The sequence below is a fragment of the Leuciscus leuciscus genome (assembly GCF_965113295.1).
Source record: "Leuciscus leuciscus genome assembly, chromosome: 1".
Classification (NCBI taxonomy): domain Eukaryota; kingdom Metazoa; phylum Chordata; class Actinopteri; order Cypriniformes; family Leuciscidae; genus Leuciscus; species Leuciscus leuciscus.
The window spans coordinates 15,215,862-15,234,524 of record NC_138725.1 but is presented as its reverse complement, the minus strand read 5'-3'; the positions used below and the strand labels follow the sequence as shown (position 1 = coordinate 15,234,524).

The window sequence follows — 18,663 nt, the reverse complement described above, 5'->3', positions numbered from 1 at the left end:
AAAACGGTAAAGTATCCCTTTAAGCAACACTTCACTGTGGCGTTGTGTCACTATATGATGTTTTTATTAACAAAGTTCGGGAGGAGCACGTTCAGATAATTAACACGAGTGGAGAGCACTCAGCAATCAACGATAAGAGGTGTATATATATATATATTCTGCAGTCTGACCTCATTTCGTTGTCAGTTTAGCAGAATCCCCCCACCACCCCTTCTCCACACTTCTAGCCCTAACCTTTTACATATGGAGGGTGTATTCTGGGTTCAGGCTGAACTACGAGCTCGGATCCCTCCCCTCTAAACAGCAACTCTAGCAGGATTTCAACACAAGGTTGAACAGAGCAGAGTAAGTTACACAACCAGAGGAGGAGAAAGACTGTCAGAAACAGAAAATGGCTGATAAGTGTGATCTGTGTCTGCTGGGACTGATCATTCTCTCTTCACTTCTCACAGGTAAAGAAATCTGTATTTTCTCTAAAGACATTTAGTGGAATTAGTCTGGAAAGAGTTCATTTGAACATGCTCAGTTTATTCTTGCACACATTCACGTTGTGATCTCAGAGTTGTGTGGGTTTTTCCTGCATAGAGAATTACGAGGCGGCCGCCTCCGGCTCTCTATAAAACTCAGATCAGTGCTTAAAGTGCTTGAACTTGACTTTTTGAAATTTAAGTCCTGGAAAACCCTTGAAAACAGTCATATTTTTGAAGAGGTACTTGAAAAGTGCTTGAATTATGTTGTGAGATCTGATATTATCTCATCTCCTGATTAGCCTCATAGTAACCCAAGTTATCTAGAATAGCCTTGTGCTGTCAGGTCAGATTTATAAAGTTAGTCTCCCTTGGCTTGTCTAACATATATCAGCAAATCTAGGAATATAATAACCTTACTGTGAAACAATACATTTCTACAAGTTCAAGCCCATGGATCAAAGGTTATGCTTACCTTCCAGCAGTATCTTGTCCAAGGGCTTCTTGAAGAACAACAATAGTATAAACTCTAATTATAATGCTCTGTTGCTATATTTATAGAACTGTCTTGTGATGAGCTGAAATATGAATATACGGTACTTGTCTTTATAAAATAAAATTTATTTATACAAAGGATCAAAATACTGGTTATACAATAAAAAAGGTGTGTAGCAAATCAACAAAAGATTACAGGTTAAAATACTTTCAGCTCTATCCAATTCCAGGGCAGTCCTGTGAATGGATTCACAAAGGCTAAATACCTTATATGCAGTTCAAGCAATATATGATTAACTTGTTCTCGTCCGAGTATGTCAAGTTAAGAATTTCAGCAGAGCAATATCATCAAAAAGTCTAAATAATCTGAAGATATACTATATTCTCTTCAGGGCTGCATCGACATCAAAATCAAAAAGCATCGACTCATACAGAAGCACTCATACAGTATATATAGGAACGTTTGGTTACATCAGTTCCTCTGCCTACGCTAGGGTTTTTCCCATAAGAAGTAAAACCATGTGACTTAGTAAATCATATGACAATGTGAAACATGTGACATATATAACTCATGAGACAATGTGACATTTTTAGTACTACATTGTATTACCTCCTGGGAGCTGTGTTTAAATTGTGTTCACCATAAGTGTGCATTCATTTCAACATTCTTTCTACCTTTCCTTCCTTTCCCTCTTGGGAATCTATGTGTATGTGTTCTAGAGTATAGGTCTGGAAATGGAGATGTATTTGATAGTGCATTAAACATTCCAGCATCGATCCTTGCAATTATTAAAAATAGAGATGCATTGATACCGAGATCATGTACTCGCACTACCAGCAGCGTGTATAACACATAGAGACAGAGCGCAACGCGTCATAATCTGAAGACCACACCCACCAAGGGGGAAAACAAACCAACCGTCTCCATTGACTTTGCATTGCGAGAGGCTGCCTCCTTGTCATTTCTTGCTTCTAAGAAAAGACAGAATAATGCCTAAAAGCTGCTATGTGACAAGGTGTAGAGCAAACAAGCTAAGAAACCCAGAAATAAGTTTTCATAAGCTGTCAACCCCAAAAAACGAGCGTTTGAGGACATAAAAGTGGATACAGGCTGGAACGAATGGGTAAATTGTGGGATCCTGACACTCAGTATGCACTAAAATACACTACGTGTGCAGTAAGTTAAACATTTAGTCACTGGTGAGTCAAATATCCAAATGTCAGTTTTATATATTATATTTCTGTAAGATAAACTATCCTGTGTTGCCGATTACGGTCTCCTCCAGCAGACGTACGTTAGTTCTCAGAGTAATGAGACACGTGACGCTCTGTCTCAACTGCCTGTATCCACTTTTATGTCCTAAACACTAGTTTTTTTGGGGTCGAGAGCTAATAAAAACTTATTTCTGGGTTTTTTAGCTTGTTTGCTGTACACCTTGTCACATAGCAGCTTTTAGGCATTTTTCTGTCTTTTGTTAGAAGCAAGAAATGACAAGGAGGCAGCCTCTCGCAATGCAAAGTCAATGGAGACGGTTGGTTTGTTTCCCCCCCCCGGTGTGGGCGTGGCCTAAATACGCTCTGTCTCTATAGTGCGCGAGCTGATAAGAGAACAACGTGCAGTGGATTGAGCGCGCAGCGGCACTGACGCGCGAGGTGGTCGAGCACATTCGTTTAAACAGACATCAGTGGAAAGTTTGTAGTTCAGTCGGATGTCAATGGCAAAGAAAATAAAACGAGGCATGTAGCTTATTATTAATGTTAACTGACGAGAGAGAGAGAGAGAGAGAGAGAGAGAGAGAGAGAGAGAGAGAGAGAGAAAAACTTCTCTTGAATGCTCATGCTGATCGTTCACTCAGCAAGTGATATTTGGATGAAAAAATCGTATATGTAACTTAAGTAAAGCAAAACATGAACTATTACCTGATTTATGTATAACGAGTGGTTCCCTGCGTTATTACTGGACGTTTGGTTTTATGAACTAAAACATCCAAAGCACGCGCCCCGCAAACCAGCATCTCAGCGCGCGAATACTGAATTAAATTGTCTTTCACGTCTTGCGCTTGTACGGACAAATTCACACAAAATTATGTAAAAACACCCGGCTTGGTGAGTATCTTAGTAAACAAAGTTGGTTAGGCCTATATCTCAAGTGACCGTAGCCATGTTCAAATGGGGTCCGTGTGTTCGGTCTTAAAGGGACAGCAGTCTAATAAACCTGCTGCTGTTTTTAATGTTAATCAAACAAAGGACAAAGAAATTACTCACTGCTCTTGATTAAATGGGCTACCCTTTTCAACTTTACAAAAATATCCATCTATATATAATTTATACAGTAATGAATATGCAATTTTTTTCACATTTGATGACTTTATTCAAATTTCTGTACCTGTTAGATCTACCCAAAAAACTCTAAAAACACTGTTTATTTCATTTGTTGCCTTTCTTTGTTCTATTGTATTTATTTGTCCTATTTGTAATTCGATTATTTGTTCTTATTTTGTTACTGACTGCTTACTTGTCTTTAATAATGTTTTAAATTGACATTAATTAGGCAGGTAGTTTTTGTTGTAGTATCAAAATTGGATTAAATAATGGTATTTCACTGGTGTCTAAACATTTGAACCACTAACTTAAATCTGTTTCAATATCCTTTCAATGGTTAAGGGGATTTCCCATGCCTAACAGCGCTGGTCAATGGATTGATCTATATGAAGTGAAACTTCAGATACCACCATATACATGTAATTTGAGTAAAAAAATAAAAATAAAAATAATAATAATAATAATAATAAAGATATTGTTTGATAAGTTCCGATTGAAGTCCCCCAAAAGTAGTGCTTGAAAAGTCCTTGAAAGTCCTGGAATTTCATTTTACAGAATCTGTACGAACCCTGTCAGATAGTCACACTTGCTCAGATGCCCACCGTGACGGTTCTGTTGCGGGTTTGCGGTTATATCCGCGGGTCAGGCGGGCCAAGTAATAAAAAATAACATTCCAATTAATCGAGGGTGGATGAGAGATGAATCATTATAATGTGTTGAGTTTAATAAAGACACGGAACGCACATCACGGTAAAACACACTCTTTTACTTTCGTTTTCAACAACGTAATTCTCTTCAGCGAAAACCAATCAAGGAAAACATATCAGGGCTCCACATTAACGCTTGTCCGGTACACGTGTGTTTTTATTTTATTTTATTTATTTTTTAAAGGGACAAGTGAAAGAGAATTTTACTTGCCCAACAGGACAAATGGCCTAATTTAAACCTAAATATAGATAAAAATATAAAAATAACTAGGGAATCACAGAAAACGCGAAGATGATTCTAGTTTTATTTTATTTAATGTAAGTGGCGATTCATAGCGTAGTTGTGCTGACATGATCACACGACCAGAGTGCTGTTTTCCTGAATACCATCACGATTGAAAACGAGACACTAATTTCATAAGTTCAATAAACAAACAGCTAAAATTAAGTCACTTACATTTTAGACCCAATTACTGTTTTTGTTCTTTTTCAGCAGCGAAAATAGTTCCAAACAACGATCCCAGCAGAACCATAGCGCATCTCACAGGGACACCGTGTTTCATTACTGAATGATTTAGCATTTTGAACGAATCGTTTGAATTACTGAATCAATGACTCATTCATTAAGACGGTCACCTGCCGCCACCTACTGGCGGTTTAGTTTCAAAGTATCATTCTTTTCAACATTCCTTATTTGTATATTCAAAATTGTAGATTTAAAATAATCTAATTTAATACAGGTGTAATTATTCAATGTAAATTATTTTATTTGATTGGTAACAGCCCAGTGTCTTATTATTGTAATTGAATGCATTGATCAAATTTAAGAATATGAAATGAAAGATGGAACATACATTTAATAAAATTAGGGGAAATATCCCCTTTATAAAGGTAAAAAAACATGTATTATTCCTGATACTGGACATAGTGTCACTCAAACATCTGATGATAAGACTATTGGAGTCTTCTGCTTTTAATGCTGGTATGTTTTAAGGTTTAATTTATTAATATATATCATAATGATCACTGAGATATACTGTGTTTCAGGAACCAGTGGATTGGCTGAAAGTGTGTTCATCAGTTCTGGTGAAAATGCTCGTCTGTCCTGTAATAATGCTCTTTCTGACTGCAAATCAACTACATGGACCTACTCTAACAGCATCGGTCATACAGCAAGAGCAGCAATTAAACTGATTACTGGAGGGATAAAGAATAAAGACACAGACAGACATGAGAGACTGAGTCTGGAGTCTGACTGCTCTCTGAACATCAAGAACGGCACAGAAGAAGATCATGGATTATACATCTGCCGACAATGGACAGAACACCAACAACAAGTAAATGAAGCACGTGTTTTTCTGCATGTTCTTCACGGTAAGTTTATGATTATGTGGTCAATTTATTGTAAAATTCTTCCTTTAAACTCAGATGATGATTGAAGAGTCTGTGATTTGTGTCTTGTGTTCAGTTTCAGTGTCTCCATCATCATCTTCATCCTCACAGACTGAGATCAGGCCAGGCCGCTCTGTGACTCTCTCCTGTCGGTTGTTTTCAGATACTGTATTTTCCTGTAGTTATTGGGCTCGTTCTGAGGGATTTGAGCTGTTGTGGGTGAATCAGGCTGGTGTTGATCTGAAGACAGACTCCAGATATCAGATATTATCACCAGATCAATATCACTGTATCATCACTCTGACTACAACACTCCTGAATGAAGATAACAACAGAGAGTGGAGATGTCAGCTTACTCGCAGAAATCAAGTCGAGACCTCAGTCAGATACACTGTCAAGTATTCAGGTGAGAAAACAGTGTTAGAAGACCCTCATAATGTCAGTAACACTAAGGTCTATCAGTATCACTGAACCAGAACAAACTGAGGGAACAAAAGCTTCTTTGACTCTCACAGAAGAGTAACTCAAAGCATTGCTTCAAACTAATGAACTGCAGTGAAGTAACAGTCCAAAACTCTTTAAGAATTTTGGACAAGCGATTGCAATTTCAGCCAGGGGAGCAGACAGAGCCAGTGTGTTACGATCCACACCTACAATTTTGAAGGCCTTACTCATTGTAATAAGGATCCACTGGAAGCAAGTGATAGATGAGAACCCAAGTGCAGTTTATTAACTAAAACAAAACATGACGTGGCATGAAAACAAACACCAAAGCATGAACTTGCATAACAGCAGACTACAGGAAACAAATACTTGACAAAGACACATGGCAAACATGAGGGCTTAAATACACAGACTAATGACAAAACAAGGGACACCTGTGAACAATGATCAGACAATTAACCAATGACAAGACATGGCAGGATCACATGACAAACAGGGAATCACGTGACAGACATGGAAACAAGACATGACACAGAAACATGACAAGAACAAACCCAAAACGTGACACTCATGCTCCCCTGACTTTCGTAGGCCTTCATAACTTTCTTATGAGAAATCAACTTTCTTCATCATCAGTTGTGCGTGCTGCAAAGAAAACAAGAAAAACAGAATTATCAGCAGGGGCGTTGCTAGACATAAAGCTCTACTGGGGCACAGGTCCCCCATTGTTTGTCTGAGATAGCAAAAGTAACTAAGGAGGCCGTGGCTTACCGATAGGTCAATTAAATATACATTTTAATATCCGAAAGAATGATTCATTGTTATCACAAATCAAAGACAGTAGTACAGAACACAACATTGTGTGTATTTTCTGTGCTGTACAGTGCTGCAGGCAGGGGCGTTTGTTTCTGAAACACCAGGCTGGGTAGTTGGCCAAGTTAGGGGGGTTCGGGGGCATGCTCCCCCGCGAAAATTTTGGATTTCTCAGACCTACAAATGTGTATTTTAAGGTGTTTGAAAGCCAAAAAATTGGATAACAATAGCTTTAAAAGCATGTTAGTGGGCAGCATAGCATAAATGATTTATCAAGCAGATAACAGATTCTTAAACATGAGAATGAGGATAAATGTTGCAATTAATGGTCCACACTACAAAATGTTAATGTGTATTGTCAACATTCAAAACTATTTTAACTCTTCCAAAAAGTTTGTTTTTGCGTAGTAACACACAAACATAAAATGATTAGCCCACATACACACCAAACTACACACAGATATGAATTACGTAAAACACTACTATCTTGTGTCTTTTGCTTGTTCAGTGTGTAGTGGAGTGTATAGGAGTTTGTCACACGTACATGTGCACAAATACACTGTATATATTATACAGGATGTTTAATTAATGTTACAGTTATTGAACTAAACTGAATCTACACTGAAGTGACTATTAACTGAATATTAACACTATTGTTGGCCAAGCTGCTTCTCAGGCGATTTTTTAATTTGTTACTATTGTGAAGCTGCAGTGAAACAATATATTGTAGCTCATATATGTATGTATATATATATATATACACGTAGGGTGACCATATTCCAGGACATGTCCGGTCGGGATTTTGAGATCGTCCAAAATATCCGGGATACGGCTTTTGCTTTCTCGTCGCCATTCTTTTTGTTTACATGCACACCTTTTGATTCAGTAGGACTGAATTAATTCCGATTGGTGAATCTAAATGTAGTGTTTACATGAACGCTAAACAAGTGATCGGTTGATGTGCGTTCTAGCATTGCTAAGAAAATTCCTGTGTTTTCGTCTCGATCGGGATCCGTGTGAAGCAGAATGCATGACCTGCAAAGCTGGCACGTACGTGTCAGTGTCAAATAATGTAATAATGTAAACATAATGAATGGTGACTGTAGAAAGCAAAAGCCGAATCCCGGGCATTTTGGGGCGATCTCGAAATCCTGGCCAGATATGTCCTGGTTAAACAGGACGTATGGTCACCCTATATACGGATCTACACACACACATATACACACACACACACACACACACACACACACACACACACACACACACACACACACACACACACACACACACACACACTGAATATGCAAAAATGGCAAGTGAGAAACTCAACTCTATTTCTAAAGCTGGAGACTTTTGTTTCGTCATGTTTTCATAGCCTACCTTAATAGCGTGCCAACACCTGACCGGACTTCAGTGTGTTCAAATATGTGCGCGCTGCACTGCAGTTGCTAGGAAACAGACGCGCGCGGACATGGATTTCTGTCGCGCGGTTCAGTTTCTGTTTTCGGTTAAACTGCGTTGCTTTTACAAGCGTTGATTGTTTTATTACTGCGTTGCAAACAGAGAATTTCTATTACCCTATAATATAATTTATATTAAATACACTGACAAATAAAATAAATTGTTAAACTCAAACTTCAGATTTACTGGGGCACAGCAGATTTATACTGGGGCACGTGCCCCAGTAAAAGGTGTCTAGCGACGCCCCTGATTATCAGCCATTCACTTTAAACTCGTTAAACCTACATTCGCTCCTTGAGACAATCATGTAGGAAAGCAGAAAGGAAATGGAAAAAAGACAAACTGCAAATATCTTTTAATATACTTAAAAACTGTTTGTTGATATACCAGAACGCTGTTAAGAAAGCCAAGTATCTCTATTTTTCTAACTTGATTGAAAAACATCATCAAACTCCTAGAGTTCTCTTTTCGGTTATAGATTCAGTATTAAATCCCTCTGGACAGATTGTCAACAATCCGACCAATGCATTATGTGAAGATTTTTTAAATTATTTTGGGACCAAAATTACTAATCTTAGAGCTCAAATACAAGTGACCAAGGGTGAAATGACCCTGCTAAAGAGTCCTTCGGCCTCTTGGACTACTTTTAATTCCATCTCCCTGCAATCTCTAAAAGAAGTAATTACAAAGTTAAAAACTTCTCCTAGTCCCCATGACATTATACACCCCCGCTACTTAAAGCAATCAATTGATACTGTAGGATCAGGGCTTGTATCTCTACTTAATAGATGTCTGAAATCAGGGGTTAAGCCCTGAGAGCTTAAAAATGGCCACAGTCACCCCCATACTAAAGAAACCTACACTGGATCCTTCTATTTTTGCAAATTTTCGGCCTGTTTCTGTTCTACCTTTTATCTCTAAGGTGATGGAAAAAATTGTCTCTCTGCAACTCCAATCGTTTTTAACTAACAATTACATCTATGAGACCTTCCAATCAGGTTTTAAAACACTGCATAGTACGGAAACGGCCCTTGTAAAAGTCCTAAATGATATTTTAATGGCTACTGACTCGGGAGATTCTGTCATTTTAGTTATGCTAGACCTGTCCTCAGCCTTTGATACCGTTGATTATGAAATCCTCATCTCTCGCTTGGAGTCCTATGTGGGTCTTGGAGGAACGGTCTTAAACTGGTTCAAATCTTTTTTAACAAATAGAACTTTTTCGGTTAAAATAGGACATTTTAATTCATCATCACGCAAGCTAACCTGTGGTGTACCGCAGGGGTCTGTTCTTGCATCTACTCTCTTCTCTCTTTATCTACTTCCCTTGGGATCTATCTTTAGGAAACACAACGTTTCTTTCCATTGCTACGCGGATGATATGCAAATCTATCTGCCTCTGACCTCCGGAAAAAAGCATGCTCTTAGTTGTTTATCCGCGTGTCTGGACGACGTAAAATCATGGCTCTCAAAAAATTTCCTTTTTTTAAATTCAGATAAAACGGAAGTTATTGTCTTTAGCCCCTCTGAAATTAGTAGACAAAACTCACAAAATTTGGAGTTCTTAAATCTGAGTACCTCATCCCAAGTGCGAAATCTGGGTGTGGTGATCGATAACAGTCTGAAATTTGACAGGCAAATTGCCTCTGTAGTGGGCTCTAGCTTTTTCTATCTACGCTCTCTCTCTAAAATTAAATCTTTTCTCTCTAACGCCTCTTTAGAGGTTGCTGTCCATGCCTTCATTACATCGAGGCTGGACTACTGCAACTCTCTATATTATGGTGTTGCTAAGACTCAAATTTCACGCCTACAAGTTGTTCAAAACGCAGCAGCGAGATTCCTGAAGGGATGTAAAAAGTTTGATCATGCTACACCCCTTTTAAGATCCCTACATTGGTTACCTGTTCAGCATAGAATTGAATACAAAATTATATTACTGGTCTACAAATCGCTAAATAATCTTGCACCATTATACCTGTCGGACCTACTTCACCTATACACCCCTAAGCGAGGGCTTAGATCGGAAAAAAAATCCCTCCTTCAGATTCCCAGAACCCGCTTGAAAAACAGGGGTAATAGAGCGTTTGAAGTGGCTGGCGTTCACGTTGTGGAATAAACTCCCAATCCAAATTAAAATGGCTTCCACTTTATCTGAGTTTAAATCTGCTCTGAAAACTCATCTGTTTGATTCAGCTTTTAATATGTAATTTATTTATTATTATTATTATTTAATTTTTTTGATTGATTACAAGTGAGCATTGATTGTTTTATTGTGTATTTGATTGTAATTATTGTACAGCACTTTGGTCGGTCGACAGCCGGTAGTAAATGTGCTCTATAAATAAACAGAACTTGAAATAAAGCTAGCGCAAGTTCTGCCAGGGAGACTCAATCATTTACGTCACTAATTGCCTTATCAACTACCCTATCATTTCCTTGCTGTAGTATAAAAGGGCAGCCCTTACTCATATCTGAGTCCGCAGATGCTGTTGTTCCAGCCACAGCCAAACCAGTTGTTAGCACCAGCAGCAGACCTAACTATGTCTCTAGACACGCAATCCATTTGCGATTACTCTGATTCGGATGATGCCGTTCAGCCATCCCCTTCAGTTACACGCCGCAGTAGCCGTATCCAAAGCCGATCTTCTGCTTGGACCAGCCGGCCTTCTGAATACATCTTTAACGCTCTCGGAGACGCGGGCATTCCCGTAAGCGATGATATACAAAGGGAGGATCTTATACTGTTGGCCCAGAACACGCTGGGTAACCCAACAACTTCCACTCCTCCACACTCCAACATCGCCCCAGCTCCCGCACAACCAAAGAAAGCGGGCAGAAAAAGAGCAGCAAAATCTTCACCTCGTCCTGCCAAAAGAACACCGGCACCGACAACACCTCCTTCACAACTCGCCGATCCTTCGGACACTAATCAGCTGCTCTTTTCTGCAGTCCAAAATCTAACCCAGACCGTTAAAGGATTACAGGAAAAAATGACGAATATCGAAAACTCTTTCGTCAACCCCAACTCCAGCTCAGATCACTTTTCAGCTCAACATTCCTCCACTAGTAATTTTCCAGTGAACTTACCTTCTACTTCAACCTCATTGCCAGTCTCCACGCTGACGTCTCAGTCACCATTTCAAAATGTCCCCGCTCCACCGGCTTCTCCGATCTTTAACCTCACCACGGCAACACCAGCTCAAGCATTCGGTAGGCGGTTTGTTCCACCCGCCGCGGCTACAGTATCACCACATCTCAGATCTAACATCATCCAAGGTAAGGACATCAACCTGGCTTCCTTACTCCTCCCTTCACCGGCCGCCGATAGGAAAATGGTGGATTGTGGTGACGTGGCGGTCCTACTCAAAACTTCAGACCCACGCTTGCTTCGCAGTCTTTCGTTCGGCGAATTCGCTATCGCATTTAGCGTTTATAGGGACACGCTATGCCAAGTTTTTCCAGAAAGGAGGGAAGAACTAGACCTCTATCTTTCAATGATGGCAGACTTTAATCAAAGGTACGGGGGAACCTTATTTTACGAGTATCACAAATCCTTCTCCGCTAAAGCAGCGTCTTACATCACTCTCTATAATTCAAGACTGGACTGGGCTGTTACTGATACCGAACTGTTAGTTCGTCATTTCGGTGGACAAAGAAGCCTGTCGTGTTCTATCTGCAGCGCTCACGGTCATTCAGCTGCTTTCTGCCCGAAAGCTTTCTCTAGCAACAGCTCGGGCGCTATCCGCGGTCCTGAAAATGTAAGACGGAGCTCCTACAGCAGAGGTCGCCCCGACGCAGAACTTATTGAAAGTCCTATTTGCAATTTGTTTAATGAAGCCGTATGTACTCTTAATAACTGCCGTTTTGCTCATATTTGTAGCTTGTGCAAGGATCCACACCCAAAATCAGTCTGCCCACGCCGGTGCAAATTTCAAACCAAAAGGAAACCCCCTTTTCAGAGGAAATTCTAAGCAATCATCCATCTACTCCCATCAACATTTCAAACCTATCCAGCTACCTCTCTTCTCACCCTGATCCATCATTTGTTGACTATCTTATCACCGGCTTGTCCCAAGGGTTTCGGGTGGGGATACTTTCGCACCTTACTTCATCTTTCTCAGCAAAAAACCTACAATCAGCCATGATCGAACCCGATGTTGTCTCTTTACTGCTCGAGAAAGAAGTTAATAAAGGCTATGTTATCGGACCTTTCGCTTCCCCCCCTTTTTCTCCTTTCAGGATTAACTCGATCGGAGTTGCTACTCGTAAATACTCCGGTAAAAAACGCCTCATATTCGACATGTCCTCTCCCCATTCAAGTAAAATAGCAAGCGTTAACGAATGCATTCCGCTCGAACCTTTTTCCCTTCATTATGCTTCGGTAGACAACGCTATTCATTTAATCAAACTTGCAGGTCAAGGAGCTTGGCTGGCTAAAGCGGACATAACTGATGCGTTCAAAACCATGCCAATACACCCTACCGACTGGCCACTTTTTGGCGTTAAATGGGATTCACAATACTACTTTGCAGTGAGGCTCACCTTCGGGTGTAGAAGCAGCCCCCATATTTTCAACAATCTCTCGGAAGCTCTGTGCTGGATCCTGCTGAACATCTGCAAGCTTCCATTCGTTTTGCACTTACTCGATGATTTCTTATTAATCGATTTTCCTTCACCCCATTCCCCCGTCCTCGACACATTAAAACAGGTCTTTAGCGACGTTGGCGTTCCCCTCTCCCATGAGAAAACTCTCGGCCCCTCCACTAATCTCGAATTCTTAGGTATCTCCCTCGACACAGTCAAAATGCAGGCCTCTCTTCCGCTCGAAAAGCTCATTAGAATCCGGTCTTTTCTGGATAATTTTTCCTCAATTCATGTCGTTTCTAAGCGTGATTTATTGTCTCTGCTGGGCCACCTAAATTTCGCTATGAGTATCATCCCGCAAGGTAGAGCTTTCATATCTCGTCTCCTTACGTTGGCTCATTCCGTGCCCGATTTATGTAATCCGGTCCAGTTAGACGTAGGTTGTTGGTCTGACATTTCGTTTTGGTCTCGCTTACTAAACGATTGGAACGGTATTTCTTTCTTTTATAATGAGGCTTTCGAATCTTCCGCCGATTTACAATTATTCACTGACGCAGCCCCGTCCGTTGGCTTCGGGGGTTATTTCCAAGGGCACTGGTTCGCAGAGAGATGGTCGAGCGAATTTCCTAAATCAACATCTAAACCGCTCTCTTCAGCGCTATATGAACTCTATCCCCTAGTCGTCGCTAGTGTAATCTGGGGTCCAGATTGGTCGAGGAAACGCATTCTCATGTTTTGCGACAACGAAGCCGTCGTAGCTATTATTAACAAAGGCAGATCATCATGCCCAATGATTATGCCTTTTCTGCGTCGGCTAATCTGGCAATCCGTCACCCACAACTTCATCATTAAAGCTGCTCACATTCCGGGGCACTACAACGTCATTGCTGACGCACTCTCTCGCTTTCGCTTTCAGACATTCAGACGGCTCTGCCCTACAGCCGACAAGGATTCAACGCCCTGCCCCCCCCTGTCAGCCACAACATTATACTAGGAGATTTACTTCGTTCAGCCAGATATTACATGTCTAAAGGCATTGCTTCATCCACCCTTAAAGCTTATACTTCTGCCTGGTATTCATTTGCAATGTTTTGTTTTTCTTTACAAATTCCGTTATTTCCTATTTTAATTTCGACCGTTTGCTCGTTTCTCGTTTTTAATCATGACAAACGTCATCAAAAAATTTCTTCAATTCGTAGACTGCTCGCAGGCATTCAGTTTTATGCCAAATATCACAACCCTGATTTTCCTAGCCTATTCACCGCTTCTCCTATTCGCTTAATGATCAAAGGTATAGCTAAATCCTCCGTAGCGGTCCCCGACAAAAGGCTGCCTCTGACTCTACCCTTAATTCATAGGCTAATCATTTCTGTTCGCAATGGCCTTTTTTCCACGTATGTTAACACCTTGCTAGAAGCAGTATTTTTAACCGCTTTCTACGGTTTCATGCGCCCAGGAGAATTCACCTCTCCAACATGCCAATTTGATCCAGCCCGTGGTCTTTCCTTTTCAGACATAACATTTTTTCCAAAATTCTTCACTCTTTTTCTCAAACATTCTAAGAACGACTCCAAAGGATCCGGTACTACCTTGACTATTTCAAAAATTAGTAGTGATTTTTGCCCATTCTCCTCTATGCTCAATTTTCTTAAAATTCGCCCTAGACTCCCCGCTATTTCTCCCCTTTTCATCCTTCCAAACGGAGCACCTATCTCTCAAACCTGGTTCAGGTCTCATCTTACTTCCGCTCTTAAAAGCTGCAGCCTATCTCCCTCTCAGTTCACTGGGCATTCCTTCAGGATAGGAGCCGCTACCGCAGCGGCCGAGCGAGGTTTCTCTCCAGCAGCCATCAAAATCCTGGGCAGATGGTCCTCTTCAGCATTCGAGTCCTACATAAGACCAGATCTTAAATTCATCCTCGAAGCTCAGCAAGCTCTCCAGTAAACTGTTAAGGTAAAAAACCTTATCTAACTTCTGGTGGTGGTGTTGTTGCCTCATGGCTCGATACGTCTAAATAGCATAATCTCCTTATAGCCAGATGGCTAAATGTCTGCCAATTTCAGGCGTTGCATGCTGTAAATTCAAGTAGATTCAGCCCAAACCGCCCGTTCCGCTAAAGCGCTATCAAAGATTATCATAGGCTTCCGTTCCGCCAAAGATGGCTGTGGCCTATATGTCTGCATCAAAAGATGGCCATGGCCCATGTGTCCGTATCAAAAAGATGGCCTGTGGCCCATGTGTCCGTATCAAAAAGATGGCCTGTGGCCCATGTGTCCGTATCAAAAAGATGGCCTGTGGCCCATGTGTCCGTATTAGAAGATGGCCGTGGCCCATGTGTCCGTATCAAAAGATGGCCTGTGGCCATATGTCCGTATTAAAAGATGGCTGTGGCCCATGTGTCCGTATCAAAAGATGGCCTGTGGCCCATGTGTCCGTATCAAAAGATGGCCTGTGGCCCATGTGTCCGTATCAAAAGATGGCCTGTGGCCCATGTGTCCGTATCAAAAGATGGCCTGTGGCCATGCGTCCGTACCAAAGATGGCCTGTGGCTCATGTGTCCGGATCAAAAGTTGGCCTGCGGCCATGCGGCAGTATTACAAGATGTTCTGCGGCCTATATTACTATAAGCGACAGTAGCATAAACCTTACGTCCAAATCCGCGTTAGCTGATGGTCCATTCACGTCTCTGGCCAAAGAGTTCGGTCTTAAATTCTATTTTTTTTTTCTCTTCTCTTCTCTCTCACTAGGAATTTCAGGATTCAGGACTGGTAAGTTACCTCATCAAACCGTTTTTGGGGGGCCCCGTTCCGACGGATCCTCCATCCACCTAATTTTGGGGGTGAGCGGCGCCCCTGCCTTCATCTTCAGTCAGCAGTCGCTGATTCAATACCCCTGGAATTCGAGTCATGAACGGGGCCTCCGCCAAAGAATTTGATTGCTTGCTGAGCTCATTAATAAATGTCTATGCTACAGCATTAATTCTCCCGAGTCTTTCTGGCAGAAATAAAGCTAGCGCAAGTTCTGCCAGGGAGACTCAATCATTTACGTCACTAATTGCCTTATCAACTACCCTATCATTTCCTTGCTGTAGTATAAAAGGGCAGCCCTTACTCATATCTGAGTCCGCAGATGCTGTTGTTCCAGCCACCACCTTCCTCCCCACCACCACTAAGACGGATCTTCTCCTCCATCCTCCCCCATCACGACCACCCAGGTGTCCACTTTCACCATCCCTAATATCACTAGATGGGCTCTTCTCTCCAACCTGAAGTCTTCAAGACGCCCTCCTTTCCATCCACCCCACCACCACCAGAGGGCCCCCTTCATCGCCTCGGGGGGTGAGCGGCGCCCCTGCCTTCATCTTCAGTCAGCAGTCGCTGATTCAATACCCCTGGAATTCGAGTCATGAACGGGGCCTCCGCCAAAGAATTTGATTGCTTGCTGAGCTCATTAATAAATGTCTATGCTACAGCATTAATTCTCCCGAGTCTTTCTGGCAGAACTTGAACTGACTAGAATAGGATTGAAATGATATATTAAATAGCATTGCTTACTCCCACCCAATTGTCATAGGCAGCATTGTAAATGACCAAAGTACAGCCAAGAACCAGTAGGCACAAGCTGATAAGTCTGTGTCATATAATCTGCCAGCCAAAAAACTTGCATATCTACATGACATATCAGCTGATCCGTTAAGTCATGTAAACTGTAACAATGAACTTGCTCCCTCAACCTCTCAGATTTAAATAGTCTTGCTGTGTGTTTGCTGTAAGATGGTCTCACTACCGGTCATCTACTCACTGGGTAACATTAATAACCATAATGGTGCCTTCAAAAAAAGATTATTCTCAATAACAAAAAAGATTATTCAATGTTATTTAATATACGAAAACGTATTTATTAAATGTTATCGACATTATATTTCATCTACAACAGCATTTTGAACTTTTGTTAAGACACGTTTGATCATTAACTTTTAAATGCATCATTATATTAAAATTGCAAGACCCATGTGGAAATTAAATGTGGAACTGTGACAAGATGATTGACAGGGCAGTTTAAATGGTTACAGGATGAACGTAACTAAGCGGCGAAGCGGTCCGTTAAAGATGACGAAGTAGTTTGTCCCAAAGCTTGCATACTCTTCTGCTACACACTCAAAGTACACATTTTTAAGGAGTAGTACTGTATATGTATGCGAATTAGGACACAATATTGAATTGGGTGTGTTCAATGAGGGAGACATACAAAATGTGCAGTGGTGGGCGGCTCCAAAAACGGGGTTGGGAACCACTGCACTAGACTACAGACCAGCAGGATTCTTTAAACAGGGTTATTTTTCAAAGTTTGATTAGGGATGGAGCTAAACTCTGCAGGACAGTTGTCGGATTTGAAGAACACTGTTATACAGTATGTGCACTATACTGTGAACTGCCCTGGCTGCTGGCTAATCTACTGTAGGCTGTCCCATTATTTCTGAGGATAAACAAGAAACATGTGAGGTAAGCCCAACAACATTCTAGCAAGTTGTATATTTACCAAAAAATCTTAGAATCACAATCATGACTCTTTTACACAGTTGTATTTAATCATTGTATCTGGTTATTGTGATGTTAATTGAAATAGTCTCATGTATTCATTTACTAAATATAATAAGAAGTCGGCAAGCCTAGGAAGCGTGCCAAGGGATAAACATTTCAAGTGATAGCAAGGAGTGTTGAATAACTCTGTATCTGCATGATGAATTATCCCTAAAAGTAGTCATTCCTCTTAGCAAAAAAGGTTACACTATGGCCCTCAATTGCAAAATGGTTGCCAACCACAACAGTACCTCTTGCCATTGCCAGAGGATGACAGTGCTTCTTTTTACTCTTTTTGAGGGGTTTCTTCAGTTTGGAGAACGAAGTGGATGAAAGCGAGGAACTGGAGGTGGACCTGAAGGTGAAAATAATTTTCATTGGGGAAAGTGTCACAGAAACATTAATTTCTGACATTGGTAAGGCTTCAAATTTTGTAAATACTAACTTGGTTGTTTTATAGGTTTGCTCAAGGATTGAGATTACGCCAGATTGACATGATGGAAGATGGAGTGGCATCCAGTTCAACAACACTCTCCAAAATGACCAAAAAGCTCAGAAAGGTAAACTTAAGTTTTAGTTTTGGTTCTGTTCTGTCATACTGTAAGTTCCCATTTTGTTGAATACAACTCTGGTGTGCATCCTGGGCTTTTTGAAAAATTAGTAAACAAATCAAGTTTAGAATACATATGCTTGAAACTAAATCTGGTGTAATAGTTTGCTTTTTATGCTTACTAACGATGGTTTTTAATTAAAAGGTGTGCACAAAGGCATTAAGTAGAATGAAAAGAAAGCACCAGTTAAAAATTGGAGGGCGATCAAGACATCGTTTTCGAGTTAAAATTCACTCATAAAAGAAAGGTACTCAAAAAAAAAAGTGTTTTTTTTCCAGCTCAAATCTAGTTAGTAATTACTAGTAATTTAGCATTAGCAGAACTGCATTTGGTTAACCAAGATTTTATGTGCACACTTTTAAGATCGTTTGTGTATACATAACTGAAATTGTATATTTCTTATAGTATAACTGTGGACGGTATGGTGGTACTTGGGCAAGACATGGATGGGTGTTTGGTCTGTTAGAAGTACACCACTGTACCCGAAGGCCTGTGCTTAAGCTGGTCCCTTCACGAGCACGCAGAACTCTGATCCTGATCATTAAACGGCATGTTCGAAGAGGTTCAACAATTTACAGCGATTCCTGGCGGGCATATGTACAGTCCCTCACTACACAAGGATTTCATCACCGGTGAACCACAAGAACAACTTTGTGGATCCACAGACTGGCAGCCACACTCAACACATTGAGAGATACTGGCAAACAATTAAAGGACAAGTGTGGAGATTAAGGGGGAACTGTACTATTGAATGGACATATTGGCTAGGAAAGAAAAACAACAAAGC

The 18,663-nt window shown here is 40.8% G+C and overlaps 1 protein-coding gene across 1 annotated transcript in view; it reads left to right on the top strand.

The window, feature by feature from the left end:
• The first annotated feature begins 367 nt into the window (after positions 1 to 367).
• LOC309501640 (uncharacterized protein) overlaps positions 368 to 18,663 on the top strand; it is a 76,950-nt gene continuing 58,654 nt past the window's right edge. The window contains exon 1 of the mRNA XM_082173795.1: positions 368 to 452. Coding sequence (XP_082029921.1) covers positions 392 to 452 — 61 coding nt within the window. The 5' untranslated portion in view covers positions 368 to 391. The remainder of the gene's footprint in view (positions 453 to 18,663) is intronic.